At 43.4% G+C, this 25,893-nt stretch overlaps 9 protein-coding genes across 9 annotated transcripts; 4 read left to right on the top strand and 5 right to left on the bottom strand.

Moving 5' to 3' along the window:
* Nucleotides 1-68: 68 nt before the first annotated feature.
* On the top strand, nucleotides 69-1,624 carry O0I10_005971 (uncharacterized protein; the record flags this gene model as incomplete). The annotated part of the gene is made up of 5 exons (XM_058486006.1): nucleotides 69-131; nucleotides 200-304; nucleotides 367-503; nucleotides 557-703; nucleotides 766-1,624. The coding sequence occupies 5 exons, from the start codon at nucleotides 69-71 to the stop codon at nucleotides 1,622-1,624; spliced, it is 1,311 nt and encodes a 436-aa protein (XP_058343201.1).
* Nucleotides 1,625-1,708: 84 nt separating this feature from the next.
* O0I10_005970 (uncharacterized protein) lies at nucleotides 1,709-2,664 on the bottom strand (the record flags this gene model as incomplete). Its single annotated transcript, XM_058486005.1, has 3 exons — nucleotides 1,709-1,732; nucleotides 1,816-2,409; nucleotides 2,506-2,664. The coding sequence occupies 3 exons, from the start codon at nucleotides 2,662-2,664 to the stop codon at nucleotides 1,709-1,711; spliced, it is 777 nt and encodes a 258-aa protein (XP_058343200.1).
* Nucleotides 2,665-3,096: 432 nt separating this feature from the next.
* On the bottom strand, nucleotides 3,097-11,373 carry O0I10_005969 (uncharacterized protein; the record flags this gene model as incomplete). The annotated part of the gene is made up of 27 exons (XM_058486004.1): nucleotides 3,097-3,119; nucleotides 3,179-3,553; nucleotides 3,610-3,866; nucleotides 3,921-4,015; nucleotides 4,077-4,322; nucleotides 4,378-4,456; nucleotides 4,518-4,594; nucleotides 4,649-4,804; nucleotides 4,870-5,056; nucleotides 5,111-5,208; nucleotides 5,261-5,347; nucleotides 5,407-5,483; nucleotides 5,534-5,587; nucleotides 5,672-6,035; nucleotides 6,095-6,977; nucleotides 7,038-7,280; nucleotides 7,335-7,476; nucleotides 7,542-7,632; nucleotides 7,686-7,709; nucleotides 7,778-7,957; nucleotides 8,017-8,264; nucleotides 8,325-8,624; nucleotides 8,687-9,031; nucleotides 9,092-9,245; nucleotides 9,306-9,654; nucleotides 9,721-9,864; nucleotides 9,941-11,373. The coding sequence occupies 27 exons, from the start codon at nucleotides 11,371-11,373 to the stop codon at nucleotides 3,097-3,099; spliced, it is 6,711 nt and encodes a 2,236-aa protein (XP_058343199.1).
* Nucleotides 11,374-12,347: 974 nt separating this feature from the next.
* On the top strand, nucleotides 12,348-14,649 carry O0I10_005968 (uncharacterized protein; the record flags this gene model as incomplete). The annotated part of the gene is made up of 8 exons (XM_058486003.1): nucleotides 12,348-12,476; nucleotides 12,548-12,640; nucleotides 12,701-12,853; nucleotides 12,905-13,057; nucleotides 13,129-13,255; nucleotides 13,310-13,706; nucleotides 13,779-13,801; nucleotides 13,859-14,649. 8 exons carry the CDS (start codon nucleotides 12,348-12,350, stop codon nucleotides 14,647-14,649), a joined length of 1,866 nt encoding a protein of 621 aa, XP_058343198.1.
* A 58-nt stretch (nucleotides 14,650-14,707) lies between these two features.
* O0I10_005967 (uncharacterized protein) lies at nucleotides 14,708-17,079 on the bottom strand (the record flags this gene model as incomplete). The annotated part of the gene is made up of 4 exons (XM_058486002.1): nucleotides 14,708-15,543; nucleotides 15,605-15,710; nucleotides 15,768-16,776; nucleotides 16,847-17,079. 4 exons carry the CDS (start codon nucleotides 17,077-17,079, stop codon nucleotides 14,708-14,710), a joined length of 2,184 nt encoding a protein of 727 aa, XP_058343197.1.
* Nucleotides 17,080-17,558: 479 nt separating this feature from the next.
* O0I10_005966 (uncharacterized protein) lies at nucleotides 17,559-18,911 on the bottom strand (the record flags this gene model as incomplete). The annotated part of the gene is made up of 1 exon (XM_058486001.1): nucleotides 17,559-18,911. One exon carries the CDS (start codon nucleotides 18,909-18,911, stop codon nucleotides 17,559-17,561), a length of 1,353 nt encoding a protein of 450 aa, XP_058343196.1.
* Nucleotides 18,912-19,165: 254 nt separating this feature from the next.
* O0I10_005965 (uncharacterized protein) lies at nucleotides 19,166-20,050 on the top strand (the record flags this gene model as incomplete). The annotated part of the gene is made up of 1 exon (XM_058486000.1): nucleotides 19,166-20,050. The coding sequence occupies one exon, from the start codon at nucleotides 19,166-19,168 to the stop codon at nucleotides 20,048-20,050; it is 885 nt and encodes a 294-aa protein (XP_058343195.1).
* Nucleotides 20,051-20,154: 104 nt separating this feature from the next.
* O0I10_005964 (uncharacterized protein) lies at nucleotides 20,155-21,461 on the top strand (the record flags this gene model as incomplete). The annotated part of the gene is made up of 6 exons (XM_058485999.1): nucleotides 20,155-20,268; nucleotides 20,348-20,478; nucleotides 20,534-20,616; nucleotides 20,677-20,931; nucleotides 20,986-21,136; nucleotides 21,197-21,461. 6 exons carry the CDS (start codon nucleotides 20,155-20,157, stop codon nucleotides 21,459-21,461), a joined length of 999 nt encoding a protein of 332 aa, XP_058343194.1.
* Nucleotides 21,462-21,522: 61 nt separating this feature from the next.
* On the bottom strand, nucleotides 21,523-23,242 carry O0I10_005963 (uncharacterized protein; the record flags this gene model as incomplete). Its single annotated transcript, XM_058485998.1, has 5 exons — nucleotides 21,523-21,693; nucleotides 21,752-21,859; nucleotides 21,924-22,221; nucleotides 22,286-22,572; nucleotides 22,631-23,242. 5 exons carry the CDS (start codon nucleotides 23,240-23,242, stop codon nucleotides 21,523-21,525), a joined length of 1,476 nt encoding a protein of 491 aa, XP_058343193.1.
* Between the last annotated feature and the right edge of the window lie 2,651 nt (nucleotides 23,243-25,893).

Raw genomic sequence — 25,893 nt, 5'->3', positions numbered from 1 at the left:
CATTAGCTGACACATATGGGTATATCACTTGGGAATGGCAATCTTGCATACGGAACTTTGCACATCCTATGCTGTTCGCTACGTTGTACAAATTGGTTGCTTGGTTACATCTGGATCAGACGATGGCGTTGGTAGGTACTCAAAAAGATGGTTGCATGAATCTTTTGTTCACATACACACGCTCTTTTTTATTTGCCAGATTTGGGCTCCAAAATTATTACAAGCCTGCTTTGCAGCTATCACCGATTATGCAACATACAACCTGGGCAAGCGAGTGATCAACCAAACCATCGCACCTTATATAGTACGTGTGGAGTGGATAAAGATTTGTCATTTCAATTGGGCTAAAGCAGGTCCTTTATTTAGCTGCTGATCACTCTATGCTCTTGGTACAATTATTTCATCGCTGCACGTACACTTTCAAATGCTATGGAAGCCATGTTCACCGTATCGGCACTCAATTACTGGCCCTTGGCTAATCTCAACAAGACCACAAGTATCAGGTATATACAAATGGAATAGAATGCGAGGATAGGATACTTACTTTTGTATCAAGGGATTACCGGGTGGCACTCTTATTAGCTGGAATGGCATGCGTGATGCGACCTACCAACGGGCTCGTATGGCTATTCCTTGGTGCGCAATTGATAATTGGATCATCAGGTCGTCGTATAGCGGTGATTTTCAATGCAGCTGCCATTGTGTAAGTATTAGATGGGGATGAAGCAAGCATAGGGTGTTGACTATTATCTTTATGAAATCTAGATCCTTGGTAGTTGCTGGTGATATTCTTCTCAATTCATGGATGTATGGCGAACTCGTATTGACACCACTCAACTTTGTCAAAGTCAATGTGCTGGATTCGATTTCATTGATTTATGGTGTTCATCCTTGGCATTGGTATCTTTCTCAAGGCGTACCTGTGGTACTCACTACGCTCCTTCCCTTTACACTTTATGGTGGCTACAAGGCAATGGCTACAACAGCAGGATCGGACAATACAAAAGCTCAACGTGTACTTGTGCAGCTAGTCGTATGGGTCCTCGCCGTATACAGCTTACTATCTCACAAGGAATTTCGATTCATTTATCCAATCCTCCCAATCATGCTCATCTTGGCTGCTTCAGGGCTTGCTCAAATCAACTCAACAAAGAGACGTACAGCTATTGCTCTATTACTCGTGTTCACTCAGCTACCCATGGCATTCTATCTCAACTTGTGGCATCAACGTGGTGTTGTCGATGCCATGCTTTGGCTACGGGATCAACCTGAAGTATCATCCGTGGGCGTACTCATGCCATGTCACTCAACACCATGGCAATCCATGGTTCATAAACCGGATACCAACATGTGGTTTCTTACCTGCGAGCCACCCCTTGATGGCGAGAAGGATTATGTAGACGAGGCCGATCGCTTTTATGCAGATCCAGTGAGATTTCTTTCCGACGACTTTGACAAAGAATGGCCATCGCATCTATTAATGTTTGAACAACTCCTTGAAAACAACAATGTCGCCCATATCTTGAAGGAGCAACAAGGATACCATGAATGTGCGAGATTTTTCAATTCACATTTCCATGACGACTGGCGTCGCCAAGGCGATGTCATTGCACTATGTAAATAAGGCGGAGGAACGGATGTTACAGGTGTTTTATTATTAGCAATATTACTAGACAGCAATTGATTAAGACATGTTTGGCTGCAAGATTTATACATAAAGGGGACTTTGGCTCTATTATAAGTATCAAAGTAACGAATGAAGGAAAGACCGGGATGGAAGAGTGTTGTTCCACACTTGTAACAATGAGCAGGCACAGCAGCAGGAGATAAGGGTTGAAGCAATTCATCCAGTAATAGTTGAGAAAGGCACGATTGATGTTGTAATATCTCCAATTGATGTTGTAATTCTTGGTTTCCTTCCTTCTGTGAGAGTTCAATGAGATTGGATCCGGCGATTTGAAGACAAAGGGACCGCAAAGATAAGACATCTACACGCATTGTCTTTGAGAAACTGGCCCCTCGTATCCGAAAAGGACCCTCCTTTTGCTTCCATTTGAGATCCACAGCAAAATCATTTCGATCGATCCACGTATTGGTGAGAGCCAAACGTAACAACTCGGCAGGTAAATAGCTCAACTTGTTGGCAGTGACATCAAGGATCTGTAGCTGTTTCAAGTCACCCACTTGTGAAGGTAAAGTCTCGATTAGATTGTCGTACAGGTATAATTCACGCAGCTGTGATAAGCGTGCAATATCAGGTGGGATAAATGTAATTCGATTCTTGCCCACATTGAGCTCCTCCAATCCTGAAAGTCTCCATAGTTCGGCTGGCAACGTCGTTAATCGATTGCTTTGTAACTCCAGCTTGGTGAGATGAGTCAAATGTTGGATCGCTGGTTGCGCTATTTTCTATATCACGTGCGTTCACACCATCAAACACCATCCTGTTAGCCAACATTATACAAATAAAATAGAAACGTGCACCTGAATAGGCTCTTCTATTACCAATGAACAAATCTGACGGTATGAAAGATCGGCCAATACGAGATTTTCAGTGCCGAGATTACGTTTGCGATTGCCTTCCCCTTCAGTGTAGCTGTAAAATGAAACCATACAACTGCCTTGCATAAACCATAAGACAGCAGTCCTTTCTTCCGAATCCATGGTCACCAATGGTTGCTTTGTAGCATGCAGTGGACGTGAGAGTAAAGGAGAGCACTAACGCATGAGTGGGAGCTGATCCTTAAGTTTATACACCCCGCACTCATTTACATCACGTGGTTGCTATGCGACGGACACACTTCCATATGTGTTGACATTTGCTCGAGGTTACTATTCTATATGATACCACACGTAATGTAGACATGAGAATCGTTTATAACAAATCGTGATTTATATGATCACATTTTCAACTTGGATAGTCTATATAATGAAAGGTACCAAGCTACACGCTTCTAGCATGGTGACAAGAATATGATACAGTAGTTGATTTACATCGAAATGGTGAATCTCAGGGAGATTGAGGGTGGTGGTGGGGGTATAGCATTATAAATTGTACAAGGTAAATAGGTGAGGGGAGGATGTTTACAAAATGTTTCAATGGTTGTCATGGAGCATGTCTATAATAAAGTTGTTGGTTAGCAACCGATTGCATCTTTCCATTTTTGCAACAACTTACCAGCCCATGCATTTCTTTCCAGAGAATCCATCAACGATTCCGCTAGTTCTGAGGACATGCTAGCATTGCCGTCAATGACTCTCCAGTTTTGGCGTAAAGTAGTTGGACTATACGGTGAATTGGGTGAAAGTGCTCCAGGCAACGAGATGTTTTCTTCTTGATCGGTTGAAGGGAATGGTGAGTATTGTGGACTGGTTGTGCCGATAGCCACATTCAATGAATCAGCGCCACCACCTTGCCCAATAGGTGAGCCATATTGTGTCTCAAAGGAGTAATTTGACATGGGCGACAAAGGAATGGTAAGCGATGCGGGCGATGCATAATCGGATACGAGTCGTGGTGAAGGTGGGGCATCTTCGATGACGATCGTGGGCACTATTACACAGCCATCAGCGACAAAAGTATTCTCTTTGCATAATCCAAGTACTTACCAGGTGATCTATTCTTCCACTGATTAGCCATGCGTGGACTTTTGGGTGACAATCCGGCAGCTGAAGTATCCAATTGAAGAGGGCTTTTGGTGCTGATGCCCAACTTTAGCATTTCTTCCTCATTCTTCTTTTGCCACAACGCATGTAGATATCGCTTTCTTTGCAACAAAGTCAAGAACACACCGCGTGCACGCTCAGCTGCATAAGCCTTGCTCACTTGATCTTGTTTTTCCAGTCGCACAATCAATGCATCGATGCTACACAAAAGAGATGTAAATAACACGTACAACTGGACCCATAATCAGACTTACGGTAATGCTTCTTCGATATCAACAAAACGATACGACATGATTGTACGCACATCCTCAAATGAAATCCCACGGGCAGATTCAGCCCCAATAATTTCCTGTTACCAATGAATAAATTTAGTCTTATTCCCATATCCAATGTACCAATGTTTCCCTTACCAAGTAGCACAAGTTGAAATCACGGCGACGTCTTCGGAGAGCAGCCGAATCGATCTTGCTTAAGCTTTTGTTGACAATATCAACGTTGTATGGTATAGGCAATCCCACATTTGTCGTCGATGAAAATCCACTTGGCTTTTCGTTGATAATGAAAGAGTCAGGTATTCCTTGTTGACTGAGCTTTTGCAAATTGCCGATGCTATGTCGATCGTCGTAAATGCACATACGAAAACGACCTCGTAAGAGCTGACATAAACGTTAGTGATTCATATCGCCTTTAATACCACCCAATAAGACTTACACTAAGAAACTTGACCACGTCTTCTCTTTGAATGTACCCAGAGCCAGAAGGATCTACCTCAGACCAAGCGGACTTGAAGCTGTAATTTTTATACGCATTAATATTGGCATCCTCCTTTGGTACCCGCTGCCACTACATACCTTCGTAAATCATCCTTGCTCAGCAAAGTGAATCGTGATCTCGTCTCATAAGCGTATTCAAAGTTGCTCAACACAGCCTATTGCAAAGTAATTAGACATCAATTTCACCAAGAAACAATGCATGTACTTACGGCTGTGAACAAGTTGAGAAAGATGTGTGTGCACACGAGGTAAAACGTATTGTACAAGAAGAAAGCCCATGCTGGTGACCCACAATCCGTTAACAAATAGTCGTCCGAAGCAACACAGTTAGGGGCTTGCACTGTCGAATCCATCATAACAATATTCTAAAAAGGAAAAAAGAACAATGAGAATACGATACAACAATGAAATTGCGTGAAAAAATCATTACCCAAGCTTCACCGGTGGCGACACGGATGAGCAAAAGGAGTGCATTCCCATAATCCCGGAAATTGTTGTGCTCGTTGGTTTCAAGTCCATATTTTGTAAGGCCAAACAGTTCCATGAATATCATTGCGAAAAGGCACAAGACAAGTAAAAAGACTGCAGTGACGCGAATGATCTTTGGAAGCGACATTCTAATCATGCTATGTGAGTCATGCGATGACGTTAAAATGCTACCGTGGTCTTACCGTATCGTATGGTACAAAGTTTGCAACGCATCAATGCCTTCGCCCAACCGGAAAGCAGCAAGTACAAGGCAATATCGTTCCAATCGCAGTGTCCAAAGCTATAAATAGGGAGTGAATATGATGATGCATCCCTTTACCTTTTATACTTACGTCGGGTAAAGCAAATCGTAGAATAGTCAAAACAAACGCACTGATGGCGATAAAGGCACAATACCAATTCCATTTCCCTTTACTCCACTATGCATAGTGTGTTAATTGTTGTTGAAGATACACGATGTAAGTGGGTGAGTTAATACCTTTTTCCAGCCCAAGCCGATGAATTTGGCAATAGATTCGAATATGTAAAGGATAATGAACACCAAATAACAGTAATCTACAATAGTGGGTTAGAAAACTACAGCCGTAGAATGACATGGTACCGACCTTGGGTAGTTGTGAGCCATTCAGGTTGATTCTGGAACTCCGTACAAATGACACCTGTATCATCATCATCATCATCATCATCATCATCATCACAATGAGTATAAAAGATAACAATGATGCTTGATGCTATGCACTTACATATATTCAGGATGACCACCGACATCATAAACTTATTGAACAAGCCGCGCTTGCTGACGACGAGATTATGGCACCAATGACCAATCCTGTTATTAGGCGCCTGGGCCTTGGGGGTTGGCTTGATTTCTGCCAGCTGGCGTAGCAAATCAGCATATTGTCTTTGTCCGGTAGTCATTGTCGTGATGCCGGCTCTTTGTTTGAATTTTTCAATAATGACGCCAACGAAAAGCTGCAGCGTGCCATGTGAGACCACCATGAAAACAACATAAAAGATTGAGTGATAAACGGAAGGACCATTCCAATCAAACGAAGGCTGAATATCAGGCTCAGGTGGAGCACTCATGGCATAAAAGAGAGAGTCGACCTTGATACAATATAAAGTTAATTCCACGTTTTGCCTATTGTATACACTTGTCAACTTACCCAACCCTCAGTTGATGAGAGACTAAACAAGTGGGCCAATGCAATTGGGAAGTCGTCATAGCTGTACATGCCACCTTCAGGAATGGCCCATACACGTGGTTGTAAAATATTGATGGTTGCATCATCATCGTCACCAACGTTATTGATAAACTCGCCAATGCACGTGGATCGTCCTTCCACCTCGTCATCATTGCATGCTGTCATACGGCCACCAAGCATGTTGACACCGTATACGGAAAAGAAAATCATGACCAAAAACACCAGCAGGAGCGCATCCAGCATGAGCGGGAATGCATGGAATAAATCGACAAAGACATCACGCATACCACTAAAGTAACGGATCAATCGAAGAACACGAAGACTACGCACCGTTCCAAGTGCTCGAGAAAGGTCACCATCGCCAGCAAAGAGAGCAGCCAAGTTGAGAATGACCACAATGAAATCAAGTCGATTCCATGCGTTGCGCAAATAGGCGTCTGGTGGTAGGATAAAGCCATCAGCAATGATACGCACAATGATTTCGATCACGAAAATGATGCTGAGTGCCATATCAGCGACTCGGTAGGCCGATTGTCGAATCGTATCTTGTCGCATTAAACGTGTGGATGGTTCATCAAGGATGACAAGAAGGATGCTTGCCAATACACATGCCATGATAAACCAGTTGAACAGGTTCTTTCTCTCGACACGCCCATTAGCGGATGATCCTGCAAGCATCTTGCAAAAGCGGCGTACTTTGTTGTTGGATGAGAAAATGAAAAGCGATTTTGATGTTGGGATCTCAGCTGCCGAAGCTTGTCGATTTTCTTCTTCAACAATCAATTCATAGTCATCGTCAGGAACGTCATTTGCAAAGGGATCGAGTGGACTTGGCATGTCACTCCTAAGAGATACATCCAAATGTTAAAAAGATCACAATGCCATCCACATGCAACCTACATACCTCTTTGTTTGTGGTGAATCTTCTTGCTTTTGTCGTCGGCGAAAGATCTTATCAAACAAGTCTTTGGGTCGATCCTGGTTTGCTGCAACGACCTTTGACTTTCCATTGGTTGACTCAGCAGTAGGTTGACCAACAAGCAAATCCGTTAAAGCGTTCTTGTCCATGGATGCTGTCAATCCAGCTGGTAGCCGCCGAACATTCACTTGCTTCTTTTTTGATTTCAAATACATGGATCCAAACACCCTGTATAGCATGTTAGAATCTGCGTGCGTGTACTAGGAACATGGGTACACTTACTTGTTAATGATGCTTTGGAAGCGATGAACTCCTGTATGAGTGCGCCTCTGAATGAATTGCCGTATTTGATATTGTTTGATAAACTCGTCCTCCAATTCAAAGTTTTCCAAGATCACTGCAATATAAAGACCGGCCATGACATCTTTGTAATAGCATTTTGAATGTCAATCATTGTCAATATGAATATCCATAAAGTATCATACATACATCGGGCAAACGCAAAATATCCGCTGGTGATGATTGCAGCGTAGACAGCTGAGAAATTGGGTTGACTTTCCATGGCATTGTAAAGAAATTCCTAATGATCATCCATTAGCGCTACACGTCTGAATGAATCCTAAAGATACTCACTGTCCAAGTTTCACTGGTATAGATCTATGATAGGGGGGATAGCAACATTAGCAAGGTTATACACGATAGGAAAATCGGATATGGAAGCTTACCATGATCAGGGTCAAGTACGACTGCCAAAATGTGTCACATCGCAATTCAGTCTCATCCCCATCAATAAAGCCAAAGTCGCCGCCAAATAATTGCATAAAGATGGGCGAGAATAGCGCCGTAAGTAAAAGTAGGAAGATCACGACATAAATGACACCTTCACCATTTCCTAACGCAGCCGACTGTATAACATTGGGAAAATAAGCATAAACGGAAAAAAGGCAATAGCAATCCTACTTACCAGTAAACGTCTGACACGAGGAATACCAATAAAAAGACGATACGCTCGTAGGCATTGAAAGATGGTAAGATATTTGTATGACTCCGAATCTTGTATCATTGGCAACTGAATGACGCACGTGACAATCACCAAAAAGAGGTCAAATTTGTTCCTTCCAGAATACCAAAATTGGGTCCAGCTTGGGGCACCAACAATGCGAATGAAGATTTCCAAAGCGAAAAGAAAGGTGAATGCGGTTTCGGCATTGTCTATCAAGGCAAGCAATGAGATCACTATGCACTCCTTTCATTTATAATACCATCTCTTACCAATCATTTCAAGAACATACTCGCTAGCATGGGCCGATCGAGCACACATGAATCCAATATCCAGTGACACCAGTAGAACACCAAAGTAGAAAAACGTTCGGCTTTTGACGAGGCTGATCAAAAGCTGTTTGATACGGCGTGTGCGTCCTTGATCAAAAGCCGTTGGATCCTCAAACCGCCACATGAATTCTTCCTCCTCGCCTTGTACTGAATGAAGCACACGATAGGACTTTCTCTTTCCCGTAAAAGCACTGACACGATGAGCAGCACGCACACGAGAAAATCCAGATGTAATGACAGCTATTGGTTAAGATTAGCAAGCTTTCATCGATAGGAGGTGGGGTGTATTTTGGGGATCTTACCGAAAATCATGAATATCAAAATGAAGCTTAGGACATAAGCAACCAAGCAATAGAATAAGGCAGCAGCATTCGAATCGGCATCCATATTTTGAGACATGAGCTCGGTCCACAATTCAAGCGACATGGAGCTGAATACAGCAAGGAGCGCAAAATAGATAGTGTCAAAGTTGACAAATCCAAAGTTGGGATTGTTGTCCTGGTTCTCCATACAAATCTGGTCGTTACGACAAATGTATCCACCCAACCCTGCATAGCTGTGTGAATCGGTATCAGGATTGTACGCGCCCATAACCGTCGTCCCTGAATAATAACCCGAACAATGTAACGGTGGTTCCACAAGGGTATCTGATAACAACGTTGTGTATGAGAGCATTATTCAAGATGCTATGTGTATGAGACACTTACATTGGCCATCAGGCTCCAGGGCATAGCAACGTCGAGAAAAGACGCCCTTGAAAGTGATCAACCCAATAAGTGCAAAGAGGACAAGGAAAAAGAAAATGAATCCGAGGACATCTTTCAGCATATCCCAGCTAACAAGCAAAGAACGTAGGATAGTCTAATATATAATAATGAGCACTCGATGAGCGTGCATAAACAATAACCATGATCCTCATACCGCTGTCCCTTTGAATATCATTGCAAGTCGTAAAGGTCTTGAAGCTCCAATGGCCTTGAAAAGAGAGCAATAAGGATACCCATGGATCATCAAACCGAAATCGACCCAGTATGATATAATTGATATGACATCCAGCGTATTAGCAAAGCCGCTAATGTAAGGCCGATGGGTCAATGGACGTTCCTTGGTGGTGGTTTGTTGCGCTTCTTCTTCAGAGAGATTGGATGTTTCATTGCCATTCTTGGATAACAACGAGATTAGCCAACGCCGAAACCAAAAGCATTTGCTTGTGGATATGGTAGGCGGGAGCCAAATGCCATAAACGATGATCTTGCAGATAGCTTCCAAGCTAGAGAAAGGGGGTTGAGTAAGTAAGTAATGTCAAAAGGAGACTCCTGATTTGTTTTAAACATACGTGTAGATCACCTGAATGCCAAGAATAGCGTAATGTGTCCATTGTGCACCAAATATAGTCTTTTGTTGATTCTCGTAGATTGGATCGCAGATCAGGAGAAAATAATGTAGCATGATGATGATAAAGAGAAAAGCCTCCACATAACTAAATACACACATGATGGTATCAGTGACTCTTCCAAATACATACGCACACACCACCATCACCACACGACTTTTACCATGATTGAATGACATTGTGCCACAAATAACGCCGAATGCGGTTATTAGGCGTAAACATACAAAGACTATTGCCGCCCAGCGGACCTGATGGTGGTGATGACGATGACGATGTTGATGATGGTGGTGGTATAATCGGTGGCATTTCTTTCAATGACATTGCCGTGTGCCGGGACTCTTGCTTTGCCGTTGACGGATAATCGGAATACAGGGATCGTTTGTCAAGCTGCTGGCCACCACCAACAACACCAGGTCTAGCTAGTGATGATGGGGCATCCGCAAGTGAAAGTGCAGGGCTACTGAATACAGAACGTTTGTCGAATGATGTTCCATTGGATATGCGTTTTTGAAGTGATGGTTCTGTATGATGATGATAATGTGCCGTATCGTGATCATCTCGATGATGGCGAGGTGTTCGTGGATGATAAGAAGAAGATGGTGGTGAAATGGTGTTCTTTTGAAGTAAATCATCGATTTCCTCTGGTCCACGTAGGTTGACTACTCGTTTAGCAGCCTCAAAGAAATAGGATAGTAATTGATGACCATAATGCGGGCGAATCAAATCAGGAACGTGATGAATGGGTGATGAATGGTATTGGCTGTAGGGTGGTGGTGATATCGAAGGCGTTGTTGTATCGGCATAATACATATCCTTTTTCTCATCAAAGATACTGTTATGGATGGATGATGCTGAACGTGAAGTTGCTCGAGATGAATAACCAGAAAACATCATGATATGATCCTTGATGGAGGTTGAATGACCCGGCGGTGCTTTGAGATCAATGTCGTGTATCCATGAATAGAATTCATTGGTGATGTGTGGTGATGCTGGAGGTGTTTTACGATTGCCTGATCGCTTCTCATGATCCATAATGGTTGCCATGTTGGTTGATATGGAAGGTCGAGTAGAATGTCGACGATGTCGTACATTGGATGTTGTTGTATGCCGTGAAGGGATCTCCTGTTGTTGTTGTTGTAATGTGGACGTAGGTGTTGGTGTTGATATCCCTAACCCTGCAGATGTAGGTGTTGGTGTTGATATTCCTAGCCCTGCAGTAACACGCTCATCCACCACGATATTGCTGTCAGTTCCAAATGTCATTATAGGTGTTTGTTGGTTTGGATAGTGCCGTGGTTGTGTTTGTCGATTCCCATCGCGAAGCAGGGCGTCTAATTTGTTCTTTCGTTGAAGCAAATCCCGAGTGAGAGGCAATGGAGGAGGTGAATTGGATGCTGTAGTGGAAGGTCGACCGAGAGTTGGAGACAAGGAATGAGGTGAATGCGGTGAAGGGGTTGGTAGTTGAGTACTTGTCGATGGACGTGAATGGGTATCGTTTGCTCTTGTTAGAGTGATCTGAGGAACTGGGGGAGAACTTGGTGAGCCCATGTGCAAATCCCCATTGGGTGAATTCGGCACACTCTCGGGATCAGGCATATCGAGGGGAAAGAGAGTAGCATCGACCACTTTTGATTCCAGCAAGAGCTGCCCTTACATTCAAATAGGAATTGATGCAAAGCAATTTCCGACAGTCACCCGGGTATTCGCCCATCCTCATTGTATTGTTGCACATCATCTTGTTAGATGCATGCCTTTGCCACGTGCTTTTTCTGCAGGTGCTTGTATGCATTAAAAATGAATCTCTAATGCTAATTAGGTAGTGGTATATCATATCAACAGGATCAGTAATCGAAAAAGAGGTGAGTGAGTACCTTTATTAACATCAAAGCATCGACTCAAGTTATTCAAGGCACCACACGCATACTACTACGCCAAACTTGTAAGCGGCGCCAAATGTAAGTTTGTTTGTGTTTGTTATTTGGTGGACCGCACTTGGATGATGGGTAATCTCACGATAAAGAACTTACTTTATGCGCCCGTTCAAGATGAAACGTGTCCTTGCTCCTTTTTCGAAGGCTAAAGGAGGGAAAACGGATGATGTGTGCCGAGGTTCTTTAATAACAAAACAAGCTTTAGCATGTTTCCCCCCTTGATACTATCATCTTGGATTATAAACTTCTATCTAGAAATTTTCACATTCTTTTCCTTCGATCTTCGTACATTCTCTGGAGAAGCTGAGGGAGCAAACATATATCTGTTTTAAGCTGTCATCAGCAGACTCGGTGTAAATTGTTGCCGTGTGCTGAACAGGGATTCATTCTCAATCATAGAAGAACATCTTTGTGTGCAAATGGCATTGTTGAATCAATAAGCTCACTTGTTGCTAGGCAAGCACAGATGTCGATAGGGGATGATGGATACAATGCATCATTTCACTTGGCGGCATTGACTGTGAACACAAATCCAATCAAATGGCTCCAACAATCTTGGGCTTTTCTGACCTGGCATTATCCACTCCACACACACACACCTCTTTCAACTTCCATTCGCTTCTTCATTCGACAACCACCATGAGGCTCGCTATCTACAGCGGCGTCTCCTCGCTTTTGGCTATCGGCGTCGTCCTCAATGCAATGCATCAACGCTCCAATTTCTATGCAGCTTGTTTATACTTGGCAAAATCGAGTGCATGCATCATGGTACGCGTGCAACGCTATAACACATTGACAAGCTCTTGGTCGTATCACTCACTCTTCACATACACTAATAGATACTGCTTAATATGGGATTAATATTGGCTATTTGTTTTGGCAAAGCGCTTCAAGCTTTATTCTTTGGTACGCTACGTGCTATTGAAGTCGAGGTAAGACAACCTTTGTAAACCTTTGATTGACATGATATGCTAACATGTTGAACACAATAGCACTTGTATGAGAGGTCGTGGTATGCCGTTAGTGAAACATGCCTGGCCATGACGATATTTCGAGAAGAATTCAACTTGCAATTTGTTATTGTCTTTACGACATTGCTCTTTTTGAAGATATTCCATTGGTTATGCCAAGATCGGGTCGAGTTTGTATGTTGCAAGTACCACATTGCCATCATTTGACTAAACAAAGAAATGTAGATGGAACAATCGCCTTCTCATCGAGTTTCTTTCCATGTGCGAATGATCAACCTTATGGCGCTATTGCTGATTATCGATTGTGTACTTGCTCAACATGCCATCAATGTTACGATGCGTAAAGGCCCCAATATGATGATTATGTTTGGATTCGAGGTAGGGAGGGTGATCAAGAATGTATGATTTGGACGGCAAACTAATGTTGCTACTACTACTACTACTACTAGTATACCATCCTCATCTGGACCATGTTATCCACTATGGGCAAGTACATCATCAATGTCGTTGATATGCGGAGCGAAGAACCATGGGAGGGCAAGTCTATGTGTGTCTTTTATTTGGACCTTTTCACAGGTAAATTTACAAAAAGGGCTTAAGGTAGATGGTATTAATTCTTCCTGGTATTAGACTTTTTCAAGTTGATCACGTACATTGTCTTTTTTATCTTCATTTGCTACTACTATCAACTACCATTGCACATCATCCGCGACGTATACGTGACTCTCCGCTCATTTATCCAAAAATGCCGTGATTTGTATCGTTATCGCCGTGCGACGAGGAACATGAACGAGCTATACCCCAATGCAGCAGCTGAAGATTTTACACGCAACGACAGCACCTGTATCATTTGCCGAGAAGAGATGCACGTTATGGATGATAACAACAATGAGGATCGAGACGCACCATCACCCCGAGAACGACAACAACAAAACATGGATCAACCAAAAAAGTTGCCTTGTGGTCACATTTTCCATTTTCATTGTCTCAGGAGTTGGCTGGAACGGCAGCAGAGCTGTCCAACATGGTAAGTTATTTATATCGTATTGAATTGTGACAAGTTGTCTGATTATGCGTTTCTTTTTCCACCGTTGCTTAGTCGGAGATCCGTTTTGCCTGAAGGTAAGTAATGAAGGGAAAGGGATCGTTAAAGCATGAACTAATGTTTATTGCATACAGGAAACAATGGTTCTTCTCGGGAAGAAGAGCGTGCACCTCAACAACAGCAAAATGGTGGTGGCGGCGGTGTTCCCCATGGCAACCAACAGCAACCCAATGCATCATCTCCACAGCAACCACCACCACCAACTACAGGACAACCTCAATTCCCTCAACCACATCAATTTGGCTCCTTCTATGGTCATGACAATGTGCCACCATCGCAGCAACAACAACACACAACACAAGCACCAGGATTAGGCATCCTTGCACCTGATCCAGCATGGTCATCATCAACGGCTGCTTCCAATAATGCGTATCCAGGCATGATTCCTCTCATACCACTTTCAGGACCATCGGCTCAAGTGAATTCGACAACAGCAGACCCCGTTTCATTGTCTGATGAGCAAATTCAAGCATTATCAAACACCACACGAGATGCCATGGTACAACGCCTACGCTTACTAGAAACGGTTCAAAACCAAATCTTTCACAGCATGCAAGTGCTTACACAAGCTCTAAGTGTGGTTCCTGACAACACAGCTGTTAACACGAGTACGTCAACGGACACAGCACCTGCTTCTTCATCAACAACAACAGCACAACCAGAACAACCTTCTACAAGTAATGCATGTGATTTACGATCATCATCAACACCATCATCATCATCGTCATCGTCAAACATCAAAGATGAAAACCAAGGGGATAGAGAATGTACAAAGGAGAGCAAAGGAAAGATGCCAGAAACTCGGAGGGGATCACAAAGTAGTCCATATTGTATTGATTCGGATAGTAATAGTAATGAGGATTAACAATGGAGGATTTTTTTTGGCTTACAATAATACTTGAGGGTGAAAAGGTGGTTTTTTATTAGTATTGCTCCGTTACATTGCTATTGGGAGTGGAAGGATGATCATTGGGAATACCAACTGGTTCTCTGGGTGATACTGGGGGTAATGTTGTGGAGGTGGTAGTGTGGTGTCCTGAAGTACTTGGTGGAGTAGGTGCTGCTGTTGGCATGGCTGCTGTGGATGCTGAGGGGGGTGGTGATGATGATTGTGATGAAGTAAGCGAATCTGAGAATGCTCCTTGACGTCGTATTTTCTCCATGAAGCCAATGACACGCGCTAAATCCAGATCAGGTGGGTCGCTTTCAATAGCAAGGATAAGTGGTTCAACAAGGTCATCAATCTTTTCTATCGGTAAATTGCAACACGCCGCTATCAGCTTTTTGCATTGTAATTCCTTTTCGGCCGACTGTGCTCTTTGTTCCTCGACTTCAGCTCGTAAATCTTGATCATTTTGCTTGTATGCAGCAATGCGTGCTCGAAGAATCTTTACGCGATGTGTCAAAGGTTCATTCGGTGATGATTGTGTCTTTTCATCTGAATCATCTTGCGACGGTGCAAAAGATGCATCCACATCTTGGGTATCATCCAATTCATCAAGGGCAGTAATGGTGTCCACAGGGGTTGTTGTCATTCGATCCCATTCGGTCTGAAGCGCAGCTTGTAAATTCCTGAATCTTTGCTGGGCCTCTACAAGGCGTTGGGATTGGGTCTGCCGTGCCTCTAGATCTTTCCTTGTTGTCTCAAGCTCTTTGGTGGCATGTTCAAGCTCGCTTTCTATTTGCTGTAATTCACCATCTCGTTGGTTGAGTTGTCCACCATATTCTTCATCCAATGCATCCACAATCTTTTGTACAGCTTGTAAAAGGAAATTGATGAGTCACATGAAAGGTATCACGGGAGCCACATTACTACTTACTAGAAACAATCTCACGACCACGTTCACTAGGTACAACGACATTGGGTTTGGATTGTTGTTGCTGTTGGTGGTGCTGATGATCTTCTGAATCTTCTACTTGAGAATTCTACACACATGTTGTATAAGTCTTTTGCCAAACACATATTGTATCATTGATACTTGCCTTATCCTCATTGTAATCCTCTGCCGTCAAACCCGCATTATTCTCAACATCCTTTTTGGCACCAGCACGTGCTAGCATATCGACGAGCTCTGGACATTCCAATTGAGCGGCAATATTGAGAGCGGTGTCACCACGATGATCCTGCCAATCAAGAATGGAAAGACGTTGGAGATGTAATAAATGGTTGACGTAATAAACAGCTGCAGAAGTGCGACCATGGATACCAGCCGTTTTAGCCGCGTGATGTAGGACAGTCTGTCGAATATGATCGATAGCATTCACGGTACCACCGAGGGATGCAAGGAGTGTAGGGAAGCTGTTGTTGTCGAAAGAATTGGTCACCATGACACTACGCATCAGCGGTGTTTCGCCTGCATAATTTACGCATGCTGGGTTTGCGCCTTTGGACACGAGCAATTGGACAATGGTGGTGCGTGCCAGCGCAGCAGCCCAATGTAACGCCGTGTTGCCTTGTTCATCAATCACAAGATCAATATTGAAATTCGTCGGGGTCGTGTTCTTTAATAGGTCACGAATGTGCTCAGAGTCATCCGATAAGAAAATTGCCGTAAGAAGACTTCGATGTTCATCCGTAGAGGCGCCTGCAGGTGGTGGTAATGGTTGCTGTTGCTGTTCAATCTTTATCCTTTTACGATTCGGTTCTTCTCCTGGTCGATATTGACTATGAGGTGGATCGGGAGTTTGATAATGATGTCGTTGTTGTGGTTGATGTTGCTGTGTTTGTTGCGTAGGTTGTGGTTGTGGTTGTGGTTGTGGTTGATGATGATGATGATGATGCTTACGAAGTTGATGTTGTTGCTGCTGCTGCTGTTGTTGTTGCTGTTGCTGAGCAAGCCTTCGTTGTGCAATCATTGCTTGCTCTTTGGTAGGCAACTGATTCTCCTCGTTATCATCTCCAGCAGCAGGAGGAATAAAGTCGATAATGTATTTCAGCATCTCCAATACACCATATCGTTCTGCAAGCTGTCGACTCTTGTCAAGTGGTATCCTTTGAAGCCAAGACATTAGTACAAAAGCTTACAAGAAGAGTGTGTGTCTCTCCCACACTAGTTCATTACCAAGTTCCTTGAAATTTGCCGTAGCCACCTTGCACCTTTTCATGTTCTCCAATGAGGACTTCACGTTCAAGAATCTTTGTGCGTTTTCCTTTCTCAATGCCAGCGACTTTGAGGATCTGGGTAGCGTTCATATAGGAGTCGTTCCGCCGTCGCATCACAGCTACATCGTTCGCGACTGTTTCGTAGACAGCGACACCAGAGTACACTGCTGAATATATCCTGCTGTCAGACATGGTTGTTGTGTGTGGAATGGGGTGTGGATGAGTGTTTGCCGGAAACAAGTTCGAGAAAAGGAAACACGACAAGTCGCGTAGAGAACGTGAGTTCAAGGGTATTGCTGCTGCGAAAATTGTTGCAACCCCCGATCCCCCCCATCCTTTTACCGAGGTGTGTATCATTATATAGAACAACTTCCCCTACCTCCTTAACTTTTTGGTACCACGCTGGTCGTTAACATGATGTAAAAAGTCCACATTATAAAAAAGGGGTATTTGTTATAATATCGCATTTCTTTGTCCAGCGACGTATTACGCTTGTTGCATCGTATTGGCTGTCTTTTTGCATAATTGAATCCCATGCATAATATTCTGGGTTGTACTCGTCCCACACTTTTATACCCTATTATACATCCTCGACCCCTTCGATGGTGAGGGAATGTTATGCCCTCCATTCAACCCATCATACTAATAAATCTCCATACATACATCCACATTTATTCTTCTTCATATATACTATCTGGAAAATCGGGTATCATGTCGTTTTGTCGATCACCACCATTGATCAATTGTTCCCGAAGATCCACACACGCGTTTTCCCAATGCATTTTGTCTTCCCATAATTCACGAAGCTTTTTGTATGCAAGTCCACTCAATGTCTCAAAGTGATCTCGTGTTTCATTCAATGTTGCCTCGAGTCGTTTCCTCTGTAATTGTTCCTCTGCAAGCTGTTGTTGTAGTTGTTCAATCAATTGAGCATGGTCCGAGTTGGGTGAAGTAGGATCCTTCTCTAATCCAATGACGACATCCTTTTGTTGTTGTTGTTGTTCGTCCTTATCTTCTTCCATTGGTATCGTTTGAACTTGCATATGTCTGATTTTCTTCTTTGGCTTGTTCCCACTGGGTGTAATAGCTTCATGTTGTACATTGCAATCATCAACATCAACATCAAATGCTGGATGACGATCTTGATTGGATGCTTCGAGCGCACGAATATGTTCCACTGCAAGGTGGGTTGTCATGGCATCACTGGGCTTATCCATTTTGGCGAGTTGAAAGCGTTCCAATCGTTGTAACAATGCTTTTTCAATGGCATCGTGATGTGGATGTTGTTGAATTTGATTTGCCAATGCCTCTGTAGCCTTCTTTTCACGTTCTTCTGTATCTTCATCAGTGCCAATCGTACGCTGGCTCATACGTTGTGGTAAGGAGGTGGTGGCTCTGCTGCCCATGGTGCCATCCGTATCATGTCGTTTAAGTGGGTTGCCGCGTAATGATGCAAAGTTGTTATTGCTTGCATGGCTCCTGGTGGACATGGAAAATCGAATCGAGTCGCTATATAAACTGGATTCCCGCTGTTTGCTGCTACGGTTGGAGGGCAACACAGGCTGTTCGCTATTGCTGATGACACTGCGACGCACAATGGAGGGTCTGGATGAGGCTAATGAGGGTGTTCTGCTGGCGATGCGTGCAAGAGAAGTTGAAGTGGAAGCTTCATTGGGGACGATTTCAATATGGTTTGACCTGTGTACTGTGTTTGGGCTACGAGCGGGAGTGGATGATGAAGAGGAAGGTGGTGGACGTGATACGATGGATGGTTTGCTCTTGTTGCGACGTCGAAAGAAAGGATTTGAGCTACGTTTTGGAGGATGTTTTTGGAACTCTTCTGGACTTGTTGTGATAAGGAACTCTGCAAGATCTTGAGTGCCAGTCTTTTTACGTCTTGGACGAGGAGTGACATCGGATGAAGATGTCAAGCTTAAAAAGTCTAATTCATCCTCGTCTTCATCATCTTCATAGACATTGGTGACTCTGGCATCTTTTGGTTCAAATGAATTCTTGTGTGGCATGTCTTTAAGAAAAATGATGAAGGGGAGAAAAAGGAGCAGGATGGGAGAGAGAGAGAGAAGATGATAGTAATATAGCGAATACCTTGAGGGAGTGTTTCCCATTTGGGTCATGGATGATCATCATCCACCCTTTAGCCCACGCGTCTTGTGTGACAAGCCCTTTCTTTTTCGGTGGTATTCCACTTTCAATACACAACCTACCCCACCCCCCTTTTCTTTCTTTTCTCTACCTTTTACCTCCCTCCTTACCCTTAATGACAGCCTTAGAAGTCACCTTGAGAAAATTCAAATTTACTCGCATCCTTTCTCACGATACACGTAATAAGCTCGTTTATGTACTTGGCAACGTCGACGATCAGCTCGCCATTCTCTCATTCGAACGTGCTCAATATGACGACGCTCTTATTCCAGAGTTGGCGAAACACACCTGTCAACTGCAAGATGTCATAGAGAATAACATTTATGGTTGGGCACTTGGCAACATTGATATCCAACAACCCGACACTCGCATCAAAATCATTTATCCTGCCACTGAGCTCCATGTAAAAAAATACGAGCAGCAAGATAGACGCATGATTGTGGAAACGCCAACCATGTATCGTGATATCACTCGTCCTTACATTCAAAGTCTGCCTTCTGAGCGTATTCAATGGGTCACAAACATTCTCAATGGCACATCCGAAGCTGATCGCATCATTTATCGTGACAATGATCCACAGAATGGCTTTGTTATTTTGCCAGATATGAAATGGGATGGGACATGCGAATCATTATATTGGGTGGCCATTGCTTTCCGAAATGACATCACGTGCTTGCGTGACCTAACACCAGCCCATATACCATTACTCAAAAGCATTCAAAAAGCTGCCTATGAGAAGGTCAAGGAGAACACCAACCTGGATGCTGATCAGTTACGATTGTTTATCCATTATCAGCCAAGCTATTATCATTTCCATGTACATATCACAGCCATTGCATTTGCAGATGCACCTGGTGTCGTGGCTGGACAAGCCCATCTCTTAGATAATGTCATTGACAACATTGAAATGTATCCCGAGTATTATCAACGTGCAACCCTTCCCTTTGTTATTGGTAACAACCATCCATTGTACCTTGCACACCATCCTCAAAGTGAATAAAAGGGCAACTCCGAATTGTCAATGTGGGCCTCTTTTCTCTCTCTCTCCCTCCCTCCCTCTCTTTTCTATTCCTTTCTTCTTTGTATCCCGCCAAAACATAACCAATGCAAGATCCAGCAACACAATTCGAGATCGCCGATCCTCCCAGCGATGGCATTTCCAGTATCACCTTTAATCCTTCCGACTCACGATTCTTACTCGCCACTTCATGGGATACAGTACGCTATAACAACACCCCTCCTCCTCATGAGTCAACGAATGTCGCAATAGGACTGATTGTTGTCTTTTCACTCATAGACTGTGAGACTTTACGACGTCGAATTAAATGAAAAACGCGCACAGTTTGATAATAAGGGTGCAGTACTCGATGCATGCTTTGCTGGTGCCGACGTCGCATACAGCGGTGGTCTTGACAGGCAAATCAAAATGTAAGGCGTCCCCTTATCCAAATCAAACATCATTTGACTCACATTCATCATCCAGGCTCAACCTTGAAAACAAGACTGAGCAGGTCATTGGTAGTCATGATGAAGCTGTACGTTGTCTTTGCTGGAGTTCAGAAACGAGTAGGTGGTCTTGATTGATATTTTTCTCTCTCTCTCTTTATACTCACACTTTTTTTCCAGACAGTGTATATTCAGGCTCATGGGATAAAACATTACGTGTCTGGGATAGTCGCAGCAATGAGGCACAGCAACTCAAGCATCATCTTCCTGAAAAGGTGTTCAGCATGGATCTCAACAACAACCGCTTGGTAGTGGCTATGGCCAATCGACAAATCCACGTGTACGATATCAGAAATATGGATAAGCCTGAGCAGGAACGTGAAAGCTCGCTTCGATACATGTTAAAGTGTGTCCGGTGTATGCCAGATGGTCAAGGTAAATCATAACTACCCTTCCATGTATGACGATGATTAATGATATCTTCATCAGGATACGCTTGTTCATCCATTGAGGGACGTGTTGCATTGGAGTATTTTGATGCTGAAGCCCAATCAAAGAAATACGCTTTCAAATCACATCGACAAGTTATCAATGATACCGAGGTCGTTTATCCTGTCAATGCTTTGGCTTTCCACCCAATGTAAGTGACGACGATTCTTTTTATGGATAACAGGAACATTCACACATTCAATTTGAATAGCTATGGAACATTTGCTTCAGGTGGGTCCGATTGTGTGGTAAGCATCTGGGACGGCGTCAATAGAAAACGCATCAAACAGTTTCAACGTTACCCGGATGAGATTTCGAGCCTGTCTTTCAGCCCTGATGGCAAAATGTTGGCAGTAGCAAGTAGTTATACCTTTGACGAAGGCGAGAGAGACCATTCACCCGATGCCATCTTTATCAAACACATTGGTGACAACGAATGTAAGCCTAGACATCTTTCCAATGGTGGTAATTCTTAATAATAAAGGGTGGATCACACTTTAACAACACAATCATCTTATGCAATGAGCAAAAAGGGGTTTATTGATTGGGGGATGTCACTTTCCGACGCTTAGCCATAAATTGATCCACCATGGTTCCATATAAATTATCATGCAAGGATTTAACCTTATTGTGATGCTTGTATAAACGTGTAAGCTCTTCTTCTAATGTAGAAACTCGTGCTTGTAATGCGCCAGCACCATCTTGTGTCTATACAAACTCGTTACTCCTATGCTCCCCATTCCTTCCAAATCAATCATCTTCCTACCTGCATCGCTTGTATAGCATTCTTAGCATTTTTTACGTCCTGTAAGCTTGACGCAATCGAAGAATAGAGAGGTCCATCGGATTCGAGTTGTTGATGTCTCTTCATATCCTGTAATAAATAAAGGTCAAATTAGCACCTTACACTATAATACCCCACCTTGCTCAATATTTACCATTGTGGTATCTGGCACCATTTGTAACGTTTCCGCTCGTTGCTCCTCTGCTTCGGTAGAAATAGTACGCTTGAAAGTTTTCCATGGCATGGGTACCATATCTTTGATACTGTTGCTTCCTGTCACAAGTTCGTTGGGGCGTAAAATGCATGATACTTGGGTAACAGGGCCCTTGTGTGACTCAAACTTTCGCAATGGTTGTCTGCTGTTGACATCCCACACGATACAGTCGCCATCTTCTGAAGCTGATATCAACAAAGTCGCATCAAATGAGAGCGTCATTGAATTCACCGTGCCACTAGTAGGAAGAAAGGATTGAGACTCTTTTTTTTCCATTAACCCAAATCATCGCCACAACTTACGAGTGTCCACTAAACATGGGTGCCGTTGATATATCATCTTGATCCTCTTTTGAAGTAGAGTCGACTTGTCGGATACCAATCGTTTCCACCTTTGCCATGCCACCTGTACTTTCAATCACATCACCACCATAGGCTTGATCATATCGACGTCGATAAAGCTCCACAGGATAAATCACATTCTCGCATGCAACAAAAAGTTTTGTCTCGGATGGATCGACAATGACTGTTGAGACCGGTTTGGGAAACAAAAAGGTGGTCAACAATTCACCAGTTCCAAGATCCCACATCTAATGCTCATCCATTAATATACAATAGACCTCTTTTTCGATATCCATTCAATTTTACCTTGACCGTGCTATCATTGCTGGAAGTGTACACGCGTGCTGTAGACATCGTACCCATACCAACAGCGATATCAGTGACAGGCAATGTATGATCTGACCATGAGAATAAGGGTGCTGGTCGTCCTTGATCCACATCATGTTCCAAAAGTTGTCCAATAAGCCATACATGTACACCAGCATCTTCACTCGTTGTCAACAATGTTAGGTCGTCGCCACTGAATGCCAATCGTGTGATACGTCGAAAATGGGCTTCAAATACTTTGAGGAGCATGCCCGTAGCAACCTGCCAGAGATAGACACGTCCACTTGCAGTGCCTCCTGCCACCAGCGTACCACGATGAGACGTCGCCACGCTCACGAGTCGTTCTGGAGTAGGCATTTTGTGCATAATTTGGTCGCGATGCCATTGGTAAACGTTGAGAACAGCACGATCGTTTTGAGCACTGAGGATCGCGCCGATCTGTGAACATGCGTTGGGTCTTGGTACAAGGCTGAGACACCCCTTGCCACTCATTGACTGCTTGAAAGAAAATAAGGTCGATCCTGATCGTATGTCCCATACGTATATAGTCGAATCGGTCGCCGATGCCGAAACAGCCACCTCGTTGAACATGTTGTAAAGAAGACAATGAAAAGCTGAGTTTTGCTATGCGACGACGAACAGGGAAAATATTTGCTGGTGCAGCTGAATTGCGCTTTGTGTATCCATGCATCTTGACACACGCCACCACATCAAACAACGTGTTACGTTTAGAATTTAGGATAGTTTATAAATATAGAATTGTAGACAATAGCAAGAGGGGTTCATAATACAAAACAAATGATAGGAAGCGATAATTGGTCTCGAGCGTAAAAGTGGTCCTCAATGTCTATCATTAGTATCTGCAAGGAAACATCATCATGAACTCAACTTCGAGTAGATTGCTAACCATATCGAAAATGGAAGGAAAGACAAAGAAAATGAGAAGGAGAAAGGGGAATGGGAAGGAAGGAAACAAAGAAGGAACGTATAAAAATGATAAAGACCTAGCTGGGGTACTACATAATACAATGAAGGATGTTGATTTTTCGGGATGAATGTATAAGAATCAGGCACATTTATCTTGTATGGATCGGTTGGGGCAAGAAGAAATCGAGCTGTTGAAAAATAGACCTCCAAGTCAGAGGATGGTGAAATGCATCTTGCTGGTAGGCCTGAGATTAGTCTCCATGGGAAGCATGTAATCAAACATGGACACACAAGGTATCACCAAGGCGACCATCTAATCGCTCACATCGCGTACCAGTGCATATCCATCGTTCGCCTAAAAATCGGTGTGCAACAACCAGCGTGTGCACCATGTGCATTTTAACCTTGGATGACAGGTCATGCCACCAAATCCAACTTTGCAGCTACTTCAATAAATATGACATGTATATTAGTGTACGATCCATAAGTAATTTGATGAGATCTTACACCTCATTACAGGAGTCAAATACATCTGAATGATGACCACGACAATACACAATGGGAGCAGGATGGGTAACAATGAAACATGAAAAATGACTACATCAACCATCATTGGTTGTAACATGTGGCAGCTGTAACCTCGGGATGCAGAAAGAACCCACCTCCGTCATAAGTAAGCCTGATTTTGCTGGGGTAAGCAATCAAGGAGATAGGATAGAGATGAGATGTGTTGCGGGCGCACGTAAGATGATGCATGACAACATTCTTTTGTATGTATGTGAACAGTGTGCGCGTGTGAATTTGAGCTCTCTCCACATCAAAGAGGAAACAGTAATAGATGTCTTTTTGATTGAGCTACAGAAACCAATTGTTGCATACATACGTGCCTTTTCACTTTTTGCCACATCCTGAAACTCACTTTTTTTATCCTAAGGCCAGCCCACGCTTTGATATTCCCTTGTCAGAAATTGGCATTTGGGAGCCATATGATTTCAAAGGTACATAGTAAGTATAGCACTCACACTTCTATATACAACCACCCGCCCAAGCACAAGATTTAAACACCATCTCACCACAACATAGTAGTCAACATCATAGATAATACTATGTACATGTAAGTAAATCGAAGCATCATCCTCGCGTATACCAAAAGGATGTCATTTTGAACCATTTGATCTAACAACAGTCATTACCTTACTACATACCAGGTCCTCAAGGATCAGGCTTCTTTACTTAAGGCAGTCCGAAGGATCGTTTTTTCTGCTCGACGTTGCCGTAACAAAAAGGAGTCCTTCACTTTGCACTGTACCAATCACGACCCCACCAATAAGAAACAACTCACTCGTACCAATACCTCAAGATTGCACAATAAAACATGGGATGGTTGTATTCCAGAATGGATCAGCGCATCCAAAAGCATTTTGCAATGCCAAAATCTACCAAGCCTGACGTCGATGACCAGTCTCTGCTGCTGTCGACCAAAACAACATCATCCTGGGAGTAACTTTCTTGCGACACAAGAAATCCGACTTTACGACTCACGCTTCATGTGATTTCAAACAAGATACTTCCGGATGCAGTTATCACCTTTGGCTTATTAACCGTACCATGGTAAACTTGAAAAAGGTCCATACGGGTAATCATAGGCGGACCTCGCTATTGATATGGGAGGATCCATTAATGCACCCTCCGCCAATAGGATCGACCCTTCAACTCCTGCCCCTGGGCTTTGTGGCACCGCCATCAAGTCGTGCATCTTTGGCACTAATATGAGTGAGGCTACTGGCAATGAACGAAGACCACTCTACATATACCATTACGCTTACAACATAGTAAAAACATAAAGACGCCTGTATCTCCAAACTTTACAATCAAACGTAGGGTTTTTATTAGAGCAATGTGCTCGGCTTGGCCAACTGCACCTTGGGTGCCAGTTTCACGATCAAGCTTGTCAATCCCAGATTTCGCAATGTTGCTACCAGCCAGACTGGATCCGGGGGACGACCTCTTCAACGACGACGACCAAAAAATATTTTTTGGGCTGTTTGCGACATTGAACGCGAAACTTTCACACAAGGTGCTGTTGGCCAAGCCGAGCCCGTTGCTCTATTCAAAACCCCACGTTTCATTGTAAAGTTCGGAGATACAGGCACCTTTATGTTTGTAAGCGTGATGCTATATGAAGAGTGGTCTTTGTTCATTGCCAAGTAGGTGGACCCTGGCAGAGCAAAAGATGCAGAGGGTCGTGTTGTGTAACACAGCTACGTTTGCATGAATGAAAGGGTCAATGTATAATTACTTTATGGATCATCTAG

This window comes from Lichtheimia ornata (assembly GCF_029851405.1).
Source record: "Lichtheimia ornata isolate CBS 291.66 chromosome Unknown scaffold00025, whole genome shotgun sequence".
Taxonomy (NCBI): domain Eukaryota; kingdom Fungi; phylum Mucoromycota; class Mucoromycetes; order Mucorales; family Lichtheimiaceae; genus Lichtheimia; species Lichtheimia ornata.
This window is presented reverse-complemented; position numbering and strand designations above follow the sequence as displayed.